Source organism: Vombatus ursinus, unplaced genomic scaffold (genome assembly GCF_900497805.2).
Source record: "Vombatus ursinus unplaced genomic scaffold, bare-nosed wombat genome assembly UNPS02014781.1, whole genome shotgun sequence".
NCBI classification, from domain to species: Eukaryota; Metazoa; Chordata; class Mammalia; order Diprotodontia; family Vombatidae; genus Vombatus; species Vombatus ursinus.
Genome location: NW_020954559.1, coordinates 13,779,690 through 13,803,413, shown reverse-complemented (window position 1 = coordinate 13,803,413; position 23,724 = coordinate 13,779,690). Strand labels below are relative to the sequence as shown.

The window sequence follows — 23,724 nt, the reverse complement described above, 5'->3', positions numbered from 1 at the left end:
CCAGTCTCTATAATAGAACTTAATCAAAATGGAATTAAGTTTCAAGATCTCTTCCTTTCTTAAATTTCAGAAGTGAAAGATGAGTACATTTTTCATTGCTACAAATTCTAGTTACATAGATACAGAATAGATTGATTGGGAATTAAATAGGCACGGGGATTGAATATTCATAAATTGAGTTGTTAGAATTGGAAGAACCAATGGTACACATATCTTAACCTGATATAGTTAATAATCAATAAGCATTCATTAAGCACCTACTATGTAGCAGGCAGTGTGTTAAGCTCTAGGGATATACAGAAAGGCTCTTGCGGAGCTCACAGTCTAAATAGGCTGTCTCTCTCTCCCTCCCATCTCCCATTTGGCCACCGGATTACTAATGTGGGCTTTCCACACTTACCAGACAGGTAAGCAAACTGCTTTTTCAGTTGGTCTTCAATATCAGCGGCACAGAGGGGAGTGATATCCTGGTGCATGATTTCATCTGAAGAGAAAAGAGAAAACACACACACACACTGTCATTTAATGGAAAACTTTACCTCATCCTCTATAAAATGCCAAGTCCGGATTAGCCAACCACACACAGAGCCATGCATGTCTAAAAACACCTTAGGGTGAGTTGTCACGTGTCTGGAAAAAAGGAATTCCAGTTTCCAGCTCAGGGAAGCTTTTGTCTCTGAATGATCAGAAGCCATGACCCTGGCATATTCCCAAGCCTTTAATAACCGCGTGGGTTATGTGTAAGAAGAGGGACGTAGCCATCATAGACTCAAACGTCAGGACCCTTATCTCTACATCTCTCAGCAAAAGAAAAGCCTTCTTAAGGATATATTCTCATTCATATTCATTCTCTCTCTCTCTGCTCCCCTCTCTTATTCTCTTCCCTCTTATTACCTCCCCTCTCTTATTCTCCTCCCTCTCTCATTCTTTTTCCTCTCAGTCTCTATGCTCTTCTGTCTCATCCTTTCTCCTCTCTCTCTTATTCTGTCCCCTTCCTTCTTATTCTTCCCCATCTCTTATTCTCTACCCCCTTCTCTCTCCTTCTCTCCCCCCTTATTATCTCCCCTTTTCTTATTCCCTCCTCCCTCTTTTATTCTCTCCCCCTCTCTTATTCTTTCCTATCTTATTTTCTTTCTCCTCTCTCTTATTCCCTCCCCTCTTTTTTATCCTCTTCCCATCTCACTTATTCTCCCCCACTCTCTCATTATCTAACTCTTTTCTCCTGTTCTCCCCCTCTTCTATCCCCTCTTATTCTCTATCCCCTCTATTTTGTTCTCTCCCCCTCTCTCCTATCTCTACGCCCTCTCTCTTATTCTCCAACCCCCCTTCTCTTCCCACCCCTCCTTCTCTGTGAAATCAGAAAGGAAGTTCAGCCGCTGGGGGTTCTATGGGAACTGCTTAATTGCTGATTACACACTTTCTCCAGCAGTACCTCACAGAAACAGCTCCCCTTTATCCAACTGTGAAGCAATTCCACAGGCTACATCAAAGCTGAGATTAAGTGAGGCTGTCAGGGGTTAGTCTGATCCTTCCCCACAACACTGTTTAAATTAATAAGATAGATAATATCTTATAAGGCAGATTTCCATGACAGTGATTTTATTTTCCACAGGGAAGAAGAAAGAGTGACTAAATTTTACTAACTCATTAAAACAAGTAAATGAGACTATTCCTTTGAGCAATGACTATGGATCCCCTACTTCTGTAGCTCTTAGACGCAAAGTCTTTTGAGAGGGGCATGATTTTCACATGATTCAAGGTCAGAAACTTTCATTACCACAATCTGGAAATGTAGGAGTCCAGTGAATTAATAACAGCCAAAAAATGATGGCCAAATATTAAGCAGGCAGAGAAAAAATATTGACCCAGGCTAAGTGGCTCTGGAGTCCAAGGATCTATGTGACTATGGGCAAGTCAGCTTAGTCTAAATACAATGGCAGATGCAAGTATGGTGTCCCTGGGTTTCACATGTGCAAAACGAGACAGCTTCTGAGGTCCCTCCCAGCTCTAGAATGCTAACCCTATGAATTCAAAGTTTATGGTCAAGGAATTGAGAATTCTTCATTGGGTTTGCCCAGCAAAACTGCAAAAGTTGGATTTAGGATCTCTTCTGGGAAATATAGAATTAGAGTCTAGAGCAGGGGTTTTTAACCTAGTTTCAGAAGACTCCTAAGGTCTGTGGATCTATTTCAGAGGGTCTTAGAATTTTTTTTCAATACATTGATAATTTTATGTCAATATAATTGGTTTCCTTTGCAATCCCAGATGTATTATGTGTTTAAAAACATTATTCTGAGGAAGGATCTACAGCTTCACCAGAGAGCCCAAGGGGTCCATAGCACAAAAAAAGTTAAGAACACCTGGGCTAGAGTAGAAGAATAGTTCTCTTACTTTGGGCCCTCATTTAATGGTCTTTCCCTTCCATTGCCTGCCTAAATCCGGAGACCCAAAGTTCCGTGTGTCTGCTGAGTGAGCAGTATACAGTAATCCCTTCCACACCTTGATTTTTCCCCATCATGGTTTCAGTATATCATGGGTTATCATAATAAATAAAATGGGAATTTTGGGGGAGTTTTGCAGAAGCTGCAGACTACACATGAAGGTCAGCAGACCCAGGTTTCAAAACTCAGAAATGCATAAAATATATGTATAGTATTGTGTAATATCAATATACTTTATCTTTGAATTCCACAATAATTCAGACTCCTTCTCTGGTATGAAGGGAGGGCCAAAAAATTTTATGCAGATTTTCCATATCGTGGGAGCTCCTCTCCCTTGACCTTCTCGAAGTAGAAGGGTTAACTGTATACTTGTTCAGTTGTTTTTCAGTCATGTCCAACTCTTCATTTGGGGTTTTCTTGACAAAGACACTGGAGTGCTTTGTCATTTCCTTCTCCAGCTCATGTTACAGATGAAGAACTAAGGCAAACAGGGTTAAATGACTTGCCCAGGGTCACTCACATAGCTAGTGTCTGAGGTGGGATTTTAACGTCAGAGGATGAGTCTTCCTGATTCCAAGCCCAGTGTGCTATCCACTGGGCCACTTACCTGCCCTTAATATGTAGGAGCAGGGATCTGTTTCTTTCTGAGTTTGGATCTCACTGACATATGGGATATATTGTTGTTCACTCATTTCAGTGATGTCTGACTCTTTGTGACCCCATTTGGGGTTTTCTTGGCAGAGATACTAGAATGGTTTACCCTTTCCTTCTCCAGGTCATTTTGTAGATAAGAAAACTGAGGCAAACAGGGTTAAATGACTTGTCTATGGACACACAGCTAGTAAGTATCAGAGGGCACATTTGAACTCAAGAAGATGAATCTTTCTGACACCATGCTTGGTACTCTATTCATTGCGCCACCTAGCTGCCCTAGCAGTATATGCAATTGTCCACATTCAGCTTCAGGTCATCCTCCTGGGATTTGAGAAAAGTCAGATCTGTAGGGATCACACAGCACGCAAACTCACTTACATGAAGTTCAGCCCTTCAAGGGCAACAATAGTCTCATTTTTTTGGGTTTGGATCCCCAGAGCCTGGCAGAGTGCCTGGCATGTTATAGATTCCTAGGAAGGGCTTATGGATTGATTGAAAATGTAGGTTCTGAGGGGGAAATTCCTATCCTAAATCTGGGGCAAAAGTCTTCATTAAAAGCCAAAAACCTGACCCTAAAATTAGTAGGTTGAACATGGAAAAAGTATTGTCTGTGTCCTCTTGAGTTCAGCTTATGGTTGAAATCAGATTAAGCTATCTGATTTCTCTTTACTATTTCTGCAGTCAAAACCACATGCTGTAGTAAATGATTCTCAAAACACTTTGTTCCATTTGTACTTATAGACACAGACTAACATGCACATTAAAAAGTTTTATGTTATTTAAATTTTTTAATTCTATTTTTTGTTTTAAATGACTTTCATTTCTGAATTTTTCCCTTTCTTTCACCTAGCAGATTATCCTTTATAACAACAAAAATAATAAAAACAATTTTAATTTTTTATAATTAGTTTTAAGTTGAAAGGCACCCCCCCCCAGGCCTTTTTTTCCATTCTTTCAGTCAGAATATTTGAGCCAAGTACTATTTGACTTCTTTTGGTTCCTATTAATAGGATTTAGATTTAAAATCACTTGAGAAGTCATTTGGTCCAACCCTCTTATTTTACAGATTAGGAAAACTGAGGCTCAGAGAAGTAACTGACTGCTCAATATCACACATATGGGAAATGGCAGGGAGAACATCTGAACCCAGCTTTCTTAGACTCCTAACACCTGCTTTCCTCTATCCCATACCTACATCTCCAAGGGTCACTGTATTTAGACTAAGGCTGCTGCTCCATTGCATGGTGAGTGTTTTAGAGCCAGTAATGAAACCAGCATCTATTAATTCATCCTTTAGCTATGCAGTATGCCTGTTACCCAGCCCTTTGCAAAATTAGTTTATCAAATAATTTGAACCATGTATAGCCAGGTGGCATAATGAATAGTGTTAGAATTAAAATATGGCCTTATTTACTAGCTGTATGACCTTGAGCAAGTCATTTAACCTGATCGCCTCAGTTTCTTTATCTGTAAAATGTAAATAATAATAACACCCAGAAATTGTTGTGATGATAAAATCAGATACTATTTGTAAAACACTTAGATAGTGCCTGGCACATGTTAAGTGCCACACAAATGTTAGCTACTTCTTGCTGTTCAGTTGTGTCCAAAAGTCCACGGGGTTTTCTTGGCATAGATGACTGGAGTGGTTTGCCATTTTCTTCTCCAGTGTGTCCCCATTTTACAGATGAGGAACTGAGGCAAACAAGGGTTACATGGCCTTCGCAGGGTGACACAGCTAGTAAGTGTCTGAAGTCACATTTGAACTCAGATCTTCTGGACTCTAGGACCACTGCTCTATCCACTGCACCACCTAGTTGCCTGTCTCCCAAATCTGAAAACAGTTATAGACATTTTTACATTTTTCAAAAAGAGCTGTCAACAGTAAGATGAACTTTTTAAAAAAAAATAATTACTTTGGCATGTGATAGCATGTGTGCTATTGTGATAGCAAGCTGTGCTAAGTACATTAAAGGGGTTAACTTTTATCATTTATCATTGTAATTTAAATCGCCTTTCCTGTGTGCCCCATAGTTGAGAATAATTGAACAATTTGAAATAACATTAAAAAAAAAACACAATAAAACAACAACACCCAAATATCACTAAAAGGATGGTGGTTCAACATATTCAGTTTTTGAAATCAAAGTTTAGAGTGAGAAATCATTTTGAGTAGGTTTGAAAGAAATTAGGAATCTGAGTTTTTAAGGTATTTTTCCTCTTTTAAGATACTACTTAATGGATTTCACTTTATACTGGGTCCTGACTAGACCCTGGAAATATGAGAATTTAAAATGGGAGCAAGAGGCTGGTTAGGATCAACAAGTTAGCTAAGAAGACAAAATCAGTGGTTACATATTTAAGGGTCCTTTGGATAACAAGTAACAGAGCCCACCCCCCTTTCACATTTCCAGGGTCTCACTGAACTCATGTCAAATGTCGGAGAACAGGAAATGGGGTCACCTCACCATCCTGATTAAATAAAAGGGTTCAAGAAAGACATCATCCAGTCACAGTGTGGCTCTGTGTCAGAATACAGTACATTACAGATAATAAATCAATTTAATAACATTCTTGTCTCAGCCCAGAAATTAATGGGGAATTCCAAACAAGGAAGTTATTTTGTGACAAAAAAATCTGATTTGAGAAAGGGGAAAACTCAAGAGGGGATAGAGGTTGCCCGTTCTTTGTATGAACTGAAAGGTCGGGTGACCTGTAGGGGGAGGGCTTCCTTGCCTGAGGTGCTGTGCTATCCTCCTTACTCACTAGACTCTTAAGATAGTTTTGTTGGATTTTGTTTTTGTGGACTGGGTTTCCCGGTCTTGCCCAGGCAGGAAATTCAGAGGCCACTCAGGGACCCTCTCCCTCTACCAATCATCAAGTTTCTGACCTGGTCTGGTTCACCTCTTCCTTATACTGCATGGCAACCTCCAAGGGGCTCTTCATATAGGTACCAGACTTAGCGCTGACACTAGATCAGCTTTAGCACTACTACACCTTTAAAATCTTAAACTCAGGTGATTCACCAGCCTCCCAAGTAGCAGAAAATACAGGTATGCGCCATAATCCAGGCAACACTGGATCCTACTGGAAATGGAAATGGAAATGGAAGATGGGAGGAAGGGACAAAGTCTCTCCCAGTGGATAGAAATAGCATTAGCCCTGGTTGCCTCCAGTACTATTGCCTAGTGTTGGCCAAAAGACTTAAAAAAACCTGAGTGGAACTGCCTGGGAATCTGCAGTTTGACTGGTCAAAGTATTTATACTTGGAGACAAGCAGCATTATATACACCAAAATATATGCATAGATGGAAATAATTTTACATTGTTAATACATCACAAATCAGTAACTGCCAAATTCAAAACCAATTGAGTAAATGCTAAAGTACAACAAAATAAAAGCTTAAAATTTGTCCAGAATGCAAAAATGGTGACCAAACTAACAAGGAAAGCATTCCTCAGACCTTACAGCAGTTTCAGAGTTACCATCTTTATTAAGGAATAGTCATATTGTGACTCATGATAAGATTGAGGAGAGAAAGGCAACAATGGAAAAACAAAACAAGAGGATGTTACCTAAAGCAATCAGCATCAAACCACCTAAATTACTAAGCCTGTAGCAAAGTGCATTATGCTCCCAGGCAAGCCAGTAGTTAAATAGCTGTCAACAAAAGAGTTAAAATGGAAAGTAAAGAGGTTTACAGCATTAGTTATACAAGTCCTTGAAGGATCTGTCTGATGTAAGCTCTTAGGATGTCTTAAATTTACATAGATATCAACCAATAAGCATTTATTAAGCGTTTATTATGTGGCATGCACTGTGATAAGCCTGAGCATATACAAAGACCCTAGCCTCAAGAAGCTTATATTCTAGCAGGGGAGACAATGGGTGAGACAACAAGTACACATAAAAGTCTACACAAATTTGTTTTTGTTGTTTAGTTCTTTTCAGTTGTGTTTGACTCTTTGGGACCCCATCTGGGGTTCTTGGCAAAGATACTGAGTGATTTGCCAGTTCTTTCTCCAGGTCATTTTACCATCAAGGAAACTGAGGCAAAAAGGGTTAAGTGACGTGCCCAGGGTCACACAGCTACTAAGTGTCTGAGGCTGGATTTGAACTCAGGAAGAGAAGTCTTCATGACTTCAGGCCTGGAACTCTAACCACTTTGCCACCTAGCTACTCTACATATGCAGAATGTGTGTGTGTGTGTGTGTGTGTAGGAATGTATTTATGTGTATGTGTGTATATATGAATGTCTATATCTGTGTATGAGTATGTGTGTATATATATAAAATGAATGTGTGTTATGTGTATGTGTGTGCATATATAAATATATATATGTAAAAAAAATATGAAAATAAGATAGTTTTGGGAAAGGGTATGCTGGTACCTGGGTTGGGACCAGGAAAAGCCTCATTTAGAAGAAGTTACTTTTGCTAAATCTTAAAGGAAACCAGGGATTCCAAGATGGGGAATGCATAATTTTTGTAATTATCTGGACAGCTGTTGTAGGGTTGTATTGCTATAGGACATTTATTTTACATACAGAATTGCATTGGACTTATAGGTACCATGGGCAGCTAGGCGGGTGTGGAGTCAGAAAGACTCATCTTTCTGAGATCAAATATGACCTCAGACACTTAACTAGCTGTGTGACCTTGGGAAAGTCGCTTAACCCTGTTTACCTCAGTTTCCTCATCTATAAAATGAGCTGGAGAAGGAAATGGCAAACCACTCCAGTAGTTTTGCCAAGAAAATCCCCCCTGAAAAGGAGCCACACAGAGTAGGATACAACTGAACAACAATGGCAACGGCACCATATGCCCAATTCCAATAAACATTTATTGAGCACCTACTATGTGCCACTGTACTGGAGATACAACTAATAAAAAGAAAGACAATCCATGCCCTCACAAGGCTTACAATCTAATATGGGGAGGAAAATCAAAAGGAGGCTTCAAAGGGGGAAGGGGGGAGATATGAGGGAGCTATTCAACTACTATTCTATGTAGGTGAAACTAGGCAGAGTAGAAAATGAAGAGTAGAATGAGCTAAAAGTACAGTTTCTGCCTCTATAAAGGAATAACTGGGAATTAATAAATGCCAGATGATTGAGATGACGAAAAAAAAAGTCTTGTGTGAGATTCTAGGGGTAAGATCATTACTGTCCAGGTTAATAGCCTCTCTCAAAGGTCATTCTTGTTCAGATATGTATGTGAAGGAACTCTTGTTCAGATATATTCTATAATAGATGATGTGCAAAAGGAAGCATCAGGAAGGCACTAAACTTGAGTAATGTAAAGGGAGACTGGCATATGCTCAGATGACCTAAATGATGAAAGGGACCACATGGAAGGTGTTAGGAGGCAAGAGCACTGGCCTACCACATATTTGGGAGCAGCCTTTTTCCTGACTCCCTTAGACTCAAGAGTAGAAGAAAAGGGCTGATTGTGCTCAAGCAGACAATTTTTAAAGATGCACACAGTCCCAGCTCTGCAGTAATGGGCCACATGAGGAATCTGTCATCAGACTTTGTACTCAAGTCATCCTAAATGAAGAAGAGTAGCCAGAGCTTACATCTCCTAGGCATTGTCCTGGAAAACTCATCGTGTTCACATCACAGTGGGATAGAAGAAGAGGGTATATTTTTAAAATGTGGGGGAAGGAAACAGAGTAATAGATCTATTTTGGAGAGGACCTAGTACCTAGTAAGTACCACATGCTGAAAATACATTTGGCAATTAAAAGATTCTCCTTCCTGAATCCCCCTAGAAGTAGTTACTTTTCTTTCAGAACTTTTCACAAGGTTAGGTGTTTTCTGAACTACACTTTTCTTTGTGTGTGTGTGTGTGTGTGTGTGTGTGTGGTAATTGGGGTTAAGTGCCTTGCCCAGAGTCACACAGCTAGGGAGTGTTATGTGTCTGAGGCCAAATTTGAACTCAGGTCCTCCTGACTTCAGGGCTGGTGCTCTATGCATTGCACCACCTAGCTGCCCCTAAACTACACTTTTTTTTTTTTACTGGAAATGACTTTGTAAAGGCAGCTTAGGTGTGGGATGATACAGTGGAAGTAGAAATGGCTCAAGAGTGAAAGAATCTGGGTTCAAATTCTGCTTCCAATGCTTGCTACCTAACCCTTCCCAAACCTCAGTTTCCTCAGGTGTAAAAGGAGGTAGCTGGATTAGATGGCCCTATGAGATTTCCTCCAGCCCTAAGTTTATGATCCTATGGTCTTTTTTAATTTAATTTTTTCCAATGAATGAAAATATATATTTTCTTTATCTCCCACTTCCCTACAATTAGAAAAAAGAAAAAAGATGGAAGTCCTGTAACAAATAAGCATAGCTGAGCAAAACAAATGCCTATACTTCTCATGTTCAAAAATTTGCTTCTTTCTGCACCCAACATTCATCATCTCTCTTCAACAGGCCAACGGCATGCTTCACCTCGGTTTTCTGGAATCACAGCTGATCATCACACTGATTAGGGCTCTTTAGTCTATCTCTACAACGTAAAGATTCTCCTGGTTCTGCTCACTTCATTCTCCATTGGTTCATACAAGTCTTTGCAGGTTAAAAGACTTATACAAGTCTTTTCATCATTTCCTACAGCACAATAGTATTATTCCATTGCATTACCATAACATAATTTGCTTGGTCATTGCCCAACTGATGGGCACTCCTTTAGTTTCCAGGTTTTGGCCACTACAAAAAGAGTCATTATAAATATTTTTGTACATATGGGTCCTTTTCTTTTTCTTTGATCATTTTGGGCTATAGGCCTAGTAGATGTATTGTTGGATCAAAGGGTATGTGCAGTTTAGTGACTTTTAGGGCATATGCCTCAAAATGAATGTATGATCCTAAGATCTTACGTGACTTATTAGTATATGAAAAACTCATAAGGGGCAGGAAAAATTTCACAACATAATCCCGAAGTCTTAAAATTTATTATGGAATACGTGGCTATGATTACTTTTGAGTGCACTTACAAGAATAAAGACCTTTATTCAAATTCCTACTGATGCCAGTGAAAGTCATAATGCCTAAAGATATAGCTGAAGCACTTAAAATAAATATATTAATTTTGCAAAGAGGGAGAAAGGAAAATAATAGATTCATCAGTACTGTAAGCTACTTGGGAGCAGGGGCTGTCTTCTGCCATTTTTTTTTCATTCCCATATAAATGCACTTAGCAAAGTAACTACTATGTGCAAATGCTTATTGAATGACTAACAAGTAACCTTTTATTGAGAGTTTTCTGGGTTATGTGTAAGCCACTACATGGTGCCTGAGGAGACAGAAATGCAGAAGACAGTATCTCTTTCACTTAACATGTTTACAATCTAACTGTGGTGACATATACATGTAAGCAACACAAAGCAGCGTTTTGTTCTTTATTATTTACTCCGTACCCTTCCTGTTCATCTCATTTCTCTTTCTTTCTCCTTAATGCACATCTGTGACCCACACCACTTCTCATGCATGCCTTCTAAAGCCAAATTTTGTGCATTACAATAATGGAAAACAATAAAAAACAGAAGAAATCTATCATTCCCGTAGTATTTAATTAGAAGGCTGTGTTTTATATACGTTTGGATTCATAGGGATGAACCAGATGATTCTTCAATCATGAACCTACATTTTTTTACATCAAGCCAATAAACCAAAGCCAAAACTGAATTCTATTATCCCTTTTTCCATAATCTGTTCCATTGTGTCAATGTTTAAAACAGCATTATTTCATCATATTTTCCCCTCAACTCTTTGTTTTAAATCTAGTTTTTAGTCTTCTATCTAGTTTTTTTTTCTTGCAAGGTTATAAAATTGGACTTTATTTTGTAAAAGCTTCTACAGAATTTTAAGCTGATGATGCTTCTTACTTAGTTTTAAGTAGCCTGAAACTTTGATTTAACAACAGAATTACTCTCACTTTTGGTCTTAGTTTTGTTTTCAATACCAAGAAAAGTCTAGTAGACCCATTGAAAGTAAAAAGTGGTATCTGCTGTTGTTAATCCAACTTAATGGAGCTTTTATTAGCTATGTGACCCTGGGCAAGTCACTTAATCCTGTTTGCCTCAGTTTCCTCATCTCAAAATAAGCTGGAGAAGGAAATGGCAAACCACTACAGTATCTTTGCCAAGAAAATCCTAAATGGAGTCAAGAAGAGTTGGATGTGACTGAAAAATGACCAAACAACAATAAAATGATTTTTCCTATCAGGTGACAAGGAATAACATTCTTCTAATTAAGGCTCTTCTAGAACAGCCACATTGCTCAGTGATTAAGGTATTTTAGTCAATTTTCTTTAGTTCAGATTATAGGAAAAGAGGTTCACAGCATTTTAGAACTGACAGGAACCTTAGGGATCATTTAATTCTGTGCCTTCATTTTTTCCCCATTTTTAAAATTATGAATTTAACAATAACCTCCCATTTTAGAGTGAGGAAAATTAAGCCTGCAAAGTGGCAGTCATTCCTCTATCCTCCTCTTTGAAAAACAAAAGCTGAGGGATTTAACATCTAAGTTTCTTCTGATGTTTTGTCATTGATATCTTTAAGCTATCAAATTATAGGACAGAAAAAAAAACTACATACTAGTTTTTAAAATCTTTTTTTAAAATCCAGTTTTCCTATTTCTTTTCAGTTTCCAAAATGTAAACATCCCATGATAGCCAAAAAGTATGGATCAAGTCATCCAAATCCTTAATTTGGAAATCAATGTAGGAAGTCACATACAAAAATAATAGTAACTTTTGTTTGCATGGAGTTTCAAAGTTTACAAATGGGTTAGATTCCAAAAGTTTGTTTGTAGATCAGTCATTTGGAACTTATAATGCACCATAGAGCAACTTCCTACTTTGTGGTTAGATGCCCCAGACCAGGGCACAAAAGTTTATTTAAAACATAATATACCCAAAGTATAGTCCTGAAACCATGTAATTGCTGACACTTGTCAAGTTAGGAATATTTGAACAACATTCAGCTACTACATAACCTATCCATGGGAACATATGTTCAGATCTCCAATAGCAGAGGCCAGGAACAGAAAGGTTCCTCCCCATTAAGACCTCCCACACTGGAGGCTGAGGATTGTGAGGGGGTAGTGAAGCCAGGGGTAAACACCCACCTGGCACCCACCAATAGCTTGTTCCATTTCTATCTCAACATAAGAACAGGTCAATGCTCTAGACTAATCACTGTCTAATAAGTTGAAATTGAAAAACAATAGATAGTTGTTCCCATGAAGGATAGAGGGGTGAACTTCCTGCTGTCAGTACATATATGGTATTATTCATAAGTTTTAAAAGTCAGGAATTAACTGTACATGAATATTCCATGAATTCTAAAAAGTACTTGAAATTTTTTTCTTCTCCAGTCTTTTTTATATTAAATTCATTCATTCAACAACTCCTTTTTGAGCTCCTATGTTCATCTATTCTCAGAAGGATAGCAAAGACATAAGAGATGAGATATATAAGATTTGCTGTCTACAGGTATTTGCAATATTGTCTGTATAAGACAGGAAATATACATGCGACTTCTCAATTGCTATGAAATGCGATGACAAGATCAATGATACAGACAAGAAATGCCATAGGAGTTCAGAGAAAAGGTCTAAGAGAAGAGATAAAGAAAGTGGCATGTGAACTTTACCATGAAGGCTTTGAACAGGTGAAATAAGGTTGGATAGGAAGGGTGGGGCCAAACTGTGGATGGCATTTTTAAAAAAGATGAATCTGTTTATAATGTATGGTAGGACTGACTGGAGTGGGGAGAGATAAGGTAAGAGGTTGTGATAGTATTGAGGACCTGGGACTAGTATCAATTCTATGACTTTCTGAGTTCTGGAATTTTGCTGGAAATTGACTAAAAGTGGCTGGTCTTTAAGCTATTCTGTACTTTATTTTGAAATGTTGCATATGCTTTTAAAATTTGGGTTTGGAGAATTCTATAGGTAATTACACCGCTGTCAGATGCCTCTCCTTTTCTTCCTTGTTATTGTTGTTCAGTCATTTTTCAGTCACATCCAACTCTTCTTGACTCCATTTAGGGTTTTCTTGGCAAAGATACTGGAGTGGTTTGTCATTTCCTTCTCCAGCTCATTTGACAGATGAGGAAACTGAGGCAAACAGGGTTAAGTGACTTGCCCAGGGTTACACAGCTAATAACTGTCTGAAGTCATAAAGATGAGCCTTCTTGACTCCAGGCCCAGCACTATATCCACTGCACCACCCATATCCACTACTTTTAAATAATCATGTGCTAAAAAAAAAAAAGTGTTTCATTACAGAGAAACTGGACACTTCCTGAGAGTTATAGACTGAATGCCCAAAATTAGGATTTCAATTCCTTAAATTTTTAAGTCTGTTGCTTATCCATTGAGAGAGAGATATAGTATGGGAGCAATAGCAAAATAAAAGCAGTTTGTTTCCAATATTTAGTCCTCAGAGCATATCTGTAGGGAAAAGATTATTTTCTAAATGGTCTGGAAAATTTAAATGACTATTTATTGATTTTACTAAAAACAAAAACAAAACCGTGGCATGGTGTGGTAGATAGGTAGATGGTATGGAACCGTGAAGACCAGGTTCAAATCTGCCTCCAACACTTACTAGCTGCATGATGCTGGGTAAGTCACTTAACCATCCTGTGCCCAAGCTCCCTCATGTGCATGAGGGTACTGGACTCAAAAAGAGGCCCCTTCTCATTATACCTTTTGTTAATAGATTGGCACATGTACTCATCACCTGATAAATCTAATTCCTCCCTTCTGTAAATGACTCAAAGCAGTCAAATAAATGTTATTTTTAATTTTAAAAAAAACCTTCACCAAATTTTGTATATTCCTGTTCTTTTTTTTGTTTGTTTGTTTTTCAAGGACAAAGTTCTTTCAGGTTGACACACAGATGACTCCCTTCCCCTTGACCATATAATTGATTGACAAGAACTATCACAAGAAAACAAATGGTAAAGATAGTATCTCAGATGACTCTAGTACGTCTTACCACCTGGAAAATGAAATCCCTGTGCTCTTCTGAGAAATATTCATTTTTTCTTCAATCAAATTAATCTCAGACTCATAGACCCAAACCATAAAAATACTCCTCACCTGGAAGAAAACCAGTAGTAGATGATGCTATTGAGTATTCCATTTCTGGATTTAACAGAATCCTTCAAATACTATCACTTCTGTATGGCCGAATAACTAAAACAACTCTATAAATAATAGGCTTCCAGTGACAGAGGTTAAATATGTGCCTTCTTTCAACTTAATGCATCAAAGTCTAAAGTGCTTTAAGGCAAGAGGGGATTCATGAAATACTTTTCCATCTCATGCATTATTTTCAACCTTGACCTCTCATATATCTCTACTGTCTATAACCTTGGTGTCACCCTTGCTGAGAATTCTTCTCTGATGCCTCCTGGCAAAGCCATAAAACATGAGCTTCCCATTAGTGTTTATCCCTACTCTCTCAAATCAGACTTTACCTATAGGTGGGAGTAGGTGGCTGCCCTCCCAGAGTGATGTGAGAGGTTGATGGAAGGGGCCTGTCTATCCCAAATGCACCAGTCTGCCACACTTAAATTGCAACTGTTAGGATCCAGAGGTTAGAATGCATTGCTTTTTTTTTTCTTATTCAAAAGAATACTCTTTAATACATTCAACCATAACAAGATGATTAATGTAAGAATGGAGCTTAAGTAAATTAGATAAAAAATTATGCCAATCTAAATTTATAGGAAAAAAACATGGCATGTGGCAAAATAAGGAAAGTGTAACACAAGCAATTTTGTGATTAGTTGTTTCTCCCCTGTAAAGACAATCTATTTTAGGCAAGTGTTCTTTGTAAAAAAAAATGTGGTAAAAACCACCTGTGACACAAAGGTAATTGATCTAGGACTAATGGATGACAGAACTGCCTACATGTAATCTCAAGACATAGGATCTGGGTTATTAAGTATACAGAATGTACAATGCTCCAATCAAAGGCATTGCTTCTAAAAGATATCTTTATAAGATAATGTGCTATCTAAAGGAGGTCCAATTTCCCGTTCCACCCAGTGAAAAATGAACACAAGTTAGTTTAATTTGCAGATTAGCTAAAGTGGAGTAAGGCCCTCAAGGAATTATTGTTTGAGCATCTGCTATATACCATACAAGTGTAGGGGGTGTGAGAGGAGCAAGGCGGAGCATACTTGTCCTGAAGGAGTTGGCAGACAAGAAGGGAACTCACATTTAAGTTCATGAAAAGAATGGAGAACAAATTCTAGGTTGTGATACTCAACAGTCATTGAATCAGAACTCAGGAAACAGTGCTGGAGGAATCAGAGAAGGATGCAGGAAGAAGGGAGGGTTTGAACAGGGTCCTAAAGGACGGGTCAGAAGTGCTACAATACATATATACGAGGATGAAATTAAATTTTGGAAGAGAGGTTCAAATATAAATCCTTACCTAAAAAAGATTTATCCTCAAAAAAAAAAAACCCTCCAAAACCACCAACTTCCTTTAAACATTTTTCCTACTGATATTTTTTAAACCTACAGTTTATGGTAGGGTTCAGGCAATTGGGGTTAAGTGACTTGCCCAGCATCACACATCTAGTAAGTATCTGAGGCTAGATTTGAACTCAGGTCCTCCTGACTCCAGGGCTGGTGTTCTATCCACTGCAGCTTTCTATCCTATGCTACCTAGTTGCCTTAGAGTCCAGTTTTAAAAATCAATGCAGTGAGCAATTAAGGATTATAAAACAATAGGAATAGGCGGGAGAGCTGTGGGTTTCATTGGTATGGGGAAGCTCCAGGGTAAGGAAACTCCCTTTACCAATCAAGGCAGAATGTCTAACGGTAGCCATCTGAGGGGAGGAGGGAAAAGAAAAAAGAAAAAAATAAATTTACATTTTAGGATATATTTAAAAGGAATAGCAAGTCATGTATAATAAATTTGCAGTTTCGTGTGTAATTATCTTTTTTTTTTATTATACTGTTACGGAAATGCTTGTTTTATTCCATAAATTGAAAAAAAAAAAACAACCCAATGCAGGATGGCACCTCCTCTGAAATTTATAGTCTTAAGCTGCCTGGAGCACTTAGAGGTTAAATGATTTGCCTACAGTCACACAATCAGTCCGTGTCATAGACAAGATTTGAAACTAGATCTTCTTGGCTTCAAGGCTGGTTCTCTATCAATTATAACACATAAAACAATAGCTTAACATGAAAAAAAATTCTGAAAACCTAGGAAATTTGAGGATTTTGTGGCACATATAGAGAGGATCTAAGAAGATGGAGTCAGGTAGGAAGCACAATGAACATTAAGAACAAAAACCTGGAATAGGGGGGCCCTAGGGGGAGGTAAGGACAGCAAACAAACTTTTCTCACTACAGTGGAAAAATATGTATTGGGTGATGTTGTTAGTGAGCAAATATAGCAGTAGTAGAGAAGATAGGATAGAGCAGGACAGGTATATCTTATTCAGAGGTAGTAAGTCAGAAATGGGCCAATGGAATGGGAGTGTCTGGGGAGGTGAGGCCTAAGTAGGGGGTACCAGAGCAAGAGGTCTCTGGATACTGCTAGAGGAGAAGGTATGTAGATTAAGAAAGTTGCAGAAAATGGAAATATCTAGGTCTCTGCTTGCTTCACAATTTTTTACCTGTGGCTAGCTATGTTGAGCAATGGAGTGGCAATCACATTTCATATATATATATATATACACACACACACACACACACACACACACACACACACACACACACACACATATATATCTATATGATCGGCTAAGAGTTATAGGGATCTCAGGAGAGTGCTTCTGCTCATTTTCCCCTCTTTTGTACAGGTAATAGAGATTCATCCTCTATTCAGCAATAATAGTCCCTTTACCTAAACTCATCATTACATAGACATCTTTTCTCTCCCCAAACACTTGACATTAGTAAATAATCTTCTTGAATTTTCATTTCAGAAGCTATTTACTTTCAAATCCTGTTTTAGACATGTTTTTCCTTTGCAATTATTTTCTCTCTGTGTACAGATAACAGAGGAAGCTCTTTTGGGTTGTAGCAGAGGAAACGCAGGAAGTTGGTGTTGTTAATGAACTTGGTGTTATGTATCAGAGGAAGAGCAGATCCTGAAATTTTCAGTGAGAAAATCTATTTGGAAGAAGAATATAATATTAGCCAAAGTGAATTCTAAAAGATAACCCTAAGATTTGGTCTCTAATGCCAAAGGACATGTCATGGACAGAAATTGTCACCATCATGTATGTTTTTCATTCTAGGTGGTTAGGTGGAATGGGACAATCTTAGAGCAGGAATGGAAGTTGGAAATCCAATCTCTCTCTCTAAAGCTTGGGTCTCCTCACTACAACACAATCTATCCTGGACAAATTGTGATCTGAAGTCGTACTGAAGGATAGCAAGTGACAGGGAACTCATTACTTCCTGGGACAAAACACTCTTGCTTTATATCTAAGCGTCAGGAATATTGGTATATTTATTTGATTAACTCTTTCCCTACCAGAAAAAAAAATTTCCCTAGCCCCCTACTATGGAAATCTGGTCTTAGTATATGATAATATACTAAGGATAATAATAATAAGGAAATAATATTAGGAAAATGATATTAATAATTCAACAAGCTTCCACAGGTAAATGAGATAGGTCCATGGAGGAGAGGGTCTAGGGTTTAGTGGACATGGGATGAGATGTTTCGGGTATCAGAAGAGCAACATTGCTGAGAAACAGCAGCCAACCTATATAAATCATTGACATTTCTATATATTACCAACAAAGTCCAACAATAAGAGATAGAAAGAGAAATTCCATTTAAAGTTATTGTAGACATTATAAAATATTTAGGTGTCTACTTACTGAAACAAACCCAGGAACTATATGAACACAATTACAAAACACTTCTCATACAAATAAAATCAGATCTAAATAATTGGAAAAAACATCAGTTGCTCATGGGTAGGCTGAGCTAATATACTAAAAATGACAATTCTACCTAAGCTGATTTATTCAGTGCCATACCAATCAAACTACCAAAAAATTATTTTATAGAGGTAGAAAAATAATAACAAGATTCATTTGGAAGAACAAAAGGTCCACAATATCAAGGAAATTAATGAAAAGAAATGCAGGGGAAGGTAGCCTAGCCCTTCCAGATCTTAAATTATATTATAAAGCAGCAATCATTAAAACTACTTGGTACTGGCTAAGAAATAGAGTGGTGGATCACTGGAATAGGTTGGGCACACAAGACACAGTAGTCAATGACTATAGTAATCTACTGTTTGATAAACCCAAAGACCCCAGTTTCTGGTTAAGAATTCACTATTTGACAAAAACTTCTGGGAAAACTGAAAAAGAGTATGGCAGAAACTAGGCATAGACCAAAATCTCACACCATATACCAAAATAAAGTCAAAATGGTTTAATGATTTAGATATAAAGGCTGATACTATAAGCAAACTGGAAGAGCAAGGAATAGTTTACCTGTCAGATTTATAGAATACAGAAGAATTTATGACCAAACAGGAGATAGAGAACATTATGAAATGCAAAATGGATAATTTTGATTACATTAAATTGAAAAGTTTTCGCACAAAGCCAATGCAACCAAGATTAGGTGGGAAGTAGAAAACTGGGAAAGAATTTTTACAACCGGTATCTCTGACAAGGACCTCATTTCTAAAATATATAGAGAACTAAGTCAAATTTATAAGAATACAAATCGTTTCCCAAATGTTAAATGGTCAAAGAATATGAACAGACAGTTTTCAGATGAAGAAATTAAAGCCATCTATAGTCATATGAAAAAGTGCTCTAAATCACTATTTATTAGAGAAATGCAAATCAGAACAACTCTGAGGTACCACATCACACCTATCAGGTTGGCCAACATGACAAAACAGGAAAAATGATAAATGGTACAGAAGATGTGGGAAAATTGGAACACTAATGCATCCATTGTTGGTGGAGTTGTGAACTGATCCAACCATTTTGGAGAGCAATTTGGAACTATGCCCAAAGGGCTATAAAAATGTGTATATACCCTTTGACCCAGCAATAGCACTTCTAGGGCTGTATCCCAAAGAGATCATAAGAATAGGAAAATGACCCACATGTACAAAAATATTTATAGCAGCTCTTTCTGTGGTAGCAAAGAATTGGAAATTGAGGGGATGCCCACCAATTGGGGAATGGCTGAACAAGTTGTGGCATATATATGTAATGGAATACTATTTGCTATAAGAAATGATGAGCAGACAGACTTCAGAAAAACCTGGAAAGACTTGTATGGGCTGATGCTGAGTGAAGTGAGCAGAACCAGGAGAATATTGTACACAGTAACAGCCATGTTGTATGATTACTAACTTTGATAGACTTAGCCCCTCTCAGCAATATAAGGATCTAAGACATCTCCAAAAATCTCATGATGGAAAATGCTATCCACAGCCAAAGAACTATGGAGTTTGAATGAAGAGCAAAGCGTACTATTTGCTCTTTTTTCCCTTCTGTTTTGTTTTGTTTCCTCTTTCTTGTGGTTCCTCCTATTGGTTCTAATTCTTCCTTACACATGACTAATGTAAAATATGTTTAATAGGAATGTATATGTAGAGCTTATATCAGATGGCATGCCGTCTTGTGAAGGGAGGTGGGGAGGGAGAGGAAGAAAAATTTAAAACCCAAAAGCTTATGGAAATTAAATAAATTAAATCAAAATCAAAATAAATTAATGAAAAGAAAGAAAGAAAGAAAGAAACAGCAGCCATGGATGCTAAGAAGCAAGGGCAGAGACCATTTAAAAGAATGAGGGAAAAAAACGCCTTTCCCCTACCTCCAAACCAGCCTTATCATCCACTGTAGGCAAGACTGAAGCAACTTGATTGGAGCAGCAGCCTAATTGGAGGAAGAATAAGATCTGTATTGGATTCTCCCCTCTCAGCTAGGCTGTGAAGCATGTGGTTGGCAGAGGAGTAACTTCTTTCTATTCTCCTCAGCATCTATCTTGTGTGCGCACATGAATTACAAAGTCAATTTGCTTCTCCCCTCTGGATAAAAGATAGATGCTTCAAATGCAGACCATGCTTGCTTTTGTGTTTTACCACCCCCAAAAGGTTTTTTTGATTTTCATAAACAAATTTGCTACATCCTATCTGGTTTAGCATCCATCAAGAAACCCATTGGTTCATAAATGTTTCCAATGAGGTTCTCAATCAGCATGTCCCTCTTCTCTGTGCCGAAGAGATTCTATTCTCCAGTGCCACTGGTGTATAGCTCTGTAATCCAAATTTCCCATGCTTGTTTCACCAGGAAGGCATGACTCCCTTTCTGACAAAGTTCCCCAGCTTTAGCCAGTGGTATTTCTCTGCCATATTTATTCTATACTTGCCATCGAGTAAGGCTTTTCTGGTTCATCATGGGACTCTGTCTCCCATATTACATTGAAATGGTGTCTATGTATCACTCGGAGGAACTGGTCTTACCCTTTCAATTCCTTTCATAAATTCTTGATATCCCATCTCCCACTAACTTAGTTGGCCTAGCTTTGGCTCATCTTCCCCCTAACACTGCACTACCATCTGACTTCAGGAAGCTACCCCTCTCTGGACATCTAGGCATTGGTAATCAACAACCTTGGCCTAGGGTATGTGAACTCAGATTCATTCATCTATCAGTGGACATTTCTACTAGTACTTGTCTTGGTGTATCATTCTTTTTAGGTAAAAATCTTTATGCTTTTCTAACCTGAACCTTAATCACTGTGTTGATTCATTATTTCCTATCATTAATACTACAAGTTTATCATATTAAATGTTCCCCTCAAATGAAGGATTGTACATCATATTCCAAATAATCCCCATCTGGATGTTTTCAATGAATAGTCGAATGTCATAGTAATTCCCAGAACATATCTAGGGCCTTCTCTTGACCTTACTTGAAAAAAAAAGTTTTTTCCCTCTAAACTCACTTACTCTGATAGGAATGTTAAAACGTTATCTTCCCTATATATCTGTTCCACATATCAGTAATCCCTTATAAAACCTTTATAAATAGACAGTCATTTTTATATTATACATTATTATCTTTACAATTTTGGTCCATAATGTCAGTATTTAACCAAACCCAAATGACCCAAAATTTTGATTACATTACAGCAATGCAAATTTGCAGCAAGGCATGCAAATAAACAGCTAGATTAAAATGGCAGTCATAAAACAGCTGCCATTGTCATTGGCATAACCAAATAACAAGCATTAGTATTCAAAAGCAAAATTCAAATATAAATTTGAAGCCCAAATAGAATTATTCCCAAGAAAAGAAAAGCAAAAACAAAATAAAAGCATTTGTAACAAAAAGAAAATTCAAATGATGTCAGTGAGGGATGAAAACAAGAAATTATTCTAGAAACCAAATTGCATATCAAAAATTAGAAGAAAATTCAATAAAATGCAAAACTAAGATTAATAGAAAAACCAATAAGCAATAACTTCCTCAAAAGTAGCCAGTATTGGGCTAAATTAATCTCAGGCTAAAAAGAAAAAAAATCAATAAATATTAAAATACAAATCCTGAGAGAAGAAGAAAATAATCTAAGATAAAAACTCCTTTTAATAAAAATGAAATAATTTCTCATACAATTATGCAAGTGTTTCTACTTCAAAAGCAACAGAAACAACCACTGAAGTAACTACCAATACAAATAAAAAAAAATTTAAAAACCATGGCCATCCATGTAGAATAAGAGAGTCTATGCTCACTTCATTTTCTCCTTGGGATAAGAGTGACTGGTCCTCAAGCTCCAAGGGTTCATTCTTCTAGGGGAAATCTAAGTGATTCTCAAGTTCAAGGCTCAGGAGAGTTATAGGATCATTCAGAAAACTGAATTGTGACCCAATATCCTCGGTCACTCCTGCCCTTCAAGTGTTTTAACTTTCCTTTTCCTCATGTATACAACAGGGATAATACTTGGACTAACCTACTTCACAGGGTTTTGGGAGTTAAGTGTTGGGTTTTTTTTTTAACCTTAGAATACCAATGGAAAGCTGATTATTAAAAATATGCATCACTAAGGAATAACTTTACCTAGTCTTCTCCATCTTAAATGTTATTGAACTTGTCTTTCTTCCCGCTTATCTTTGTTGAGAATGTTTCCTTTTCTTTTTTTAGCAGTCATTGCTATGTTTTCCCTCTCTGAATATTGTGGTGCAAGGACCATCAGGTTTTTTCAAAGAACATTGGACCAACATTAGTGTGAGACAGAATGGATAGAAGCCATTCATTTCTACTTAATCAGTGACTGTGCTAGAAATCTGAGAGCTGATGTAATAATTAGCCCAAGGTCATAGGGCAAAACTTGACCTTTTGGCAGAGGATGACCCAGAATATACTGGCAACAGGGGACACAAAGAAAGGACTTTGCTAATCTCTTTCCCCAGTAACACACCACATTCCCAAAAGCTCTTGGTTATTTTAATTTCCAGTTCATGTCTAGCTACCAGTGGAACCAGGCCAAAGATTGCTCTTAATTTAACACTTTCTCTCTGTTGATCATTTCCTATTTATTCTGTACGTAGTTGTTTGCATGTTGTCTTCCCCATTGGCTAATGAGCAAGGACTGGCTTTTGTTTTTCTTGGCATCCCCAGCCATTAGCATTTAGGTTCTTAATAGATGCTTATTGACAATTAGGAATCATTAGGTGCCTATCATTTGCCAGGCAAAGTGTTAAGCTTGGGACATCATCAGTTTCCTGAGATACTATCAATATCATCAACTTCCTAGAAGTAAGAATGGTTTCAGGGCAGCTCTGATTTTTTTTTTCACTCCTTTATTAAAATTACTTTCTGATGTCAAGGCGGAGGCATCTAGCAAATGATATTTTGAAGACAATACATTTTTAAGAATATTTAGGGTGAACGCAGTGAGATACATTCAAAATGCACTTGTTTTTATGCAAATAGCATCACTATTATTTAAGATCTATTAAATCCCCAAATCCTGCCTCATATTAGGTAATAGCACACAATATATTGTGCTTGTAAACAGAAACCTGGATTTAAGATATCAGTATAATTCTTTCTGGCTAGGAGAAATGATTTAAGATCTTCGTCTAAAATCCTTTCAGGCAGAGATGTGGAAAATGGCACCTAATTACCAGATGTAAGATGAGATGGAAGATAAAGTGTCTTTATGATTTGATGATTGTTAATCATGTGTTTGAACATTTAAAGCAAAATATTGGGAAAGTCAGAGATTATAAAAACAACAACAACATCTACTTCTGTTCTTTCTAATTTAATCTAATTCCAACATATTTAATATAGAATAAAACATGGAGAACTTCACAAATGTCCTGTGTTGACAGGACAACACAAATGCCAAGATGAGGCTAGAACATGCAGGCTAGAACAGGTTCTAGGAGGATATATACAAACTCTGGAAGGGCCTACCAACTAAAGCTTCAAGTACAGGTCTGGATTGTGTGTCTGTCGTTCAAGATCCCAACCACGCTTAAACACTCATTACCAGCAAGCTGTCATCAGGTTATATTATACCCAGGCCCCAGAGTATGGCTGCATAGACTTATGGGAGTTGTGGTCCATAGGATCAACAGTCCAGA

At 37.6% G+C, this 23,724-nt stretch overlaps 1 protein-coding gene across 8 annotated transcripts in view; it reads right to left on the bottom strand.

The window, feature by feature from the left end:
* LOC114046234 (guanine nucleotide exchange factor DBS-like) overlaps positions 1 to 23,724 on the bottom strand; it is a 366,695-nt gene that overhangs the window by 136,004 nt on the left and 206,967 nt on the right. For all 8 annotated transcript variants that reach the window (XM_027866483.1, XM_027866484.1, XM_027866477.1 and 5 more), the window contains one exon: positions 401 to 484. In XM_027866483.1, the coding sequence (XP_027722284.1) occupies positions 401 to 484 (84 nt within the window). The remainder of the gene's footprint in view (positions 1 to 400; positions 485 to 23,724) is intronic.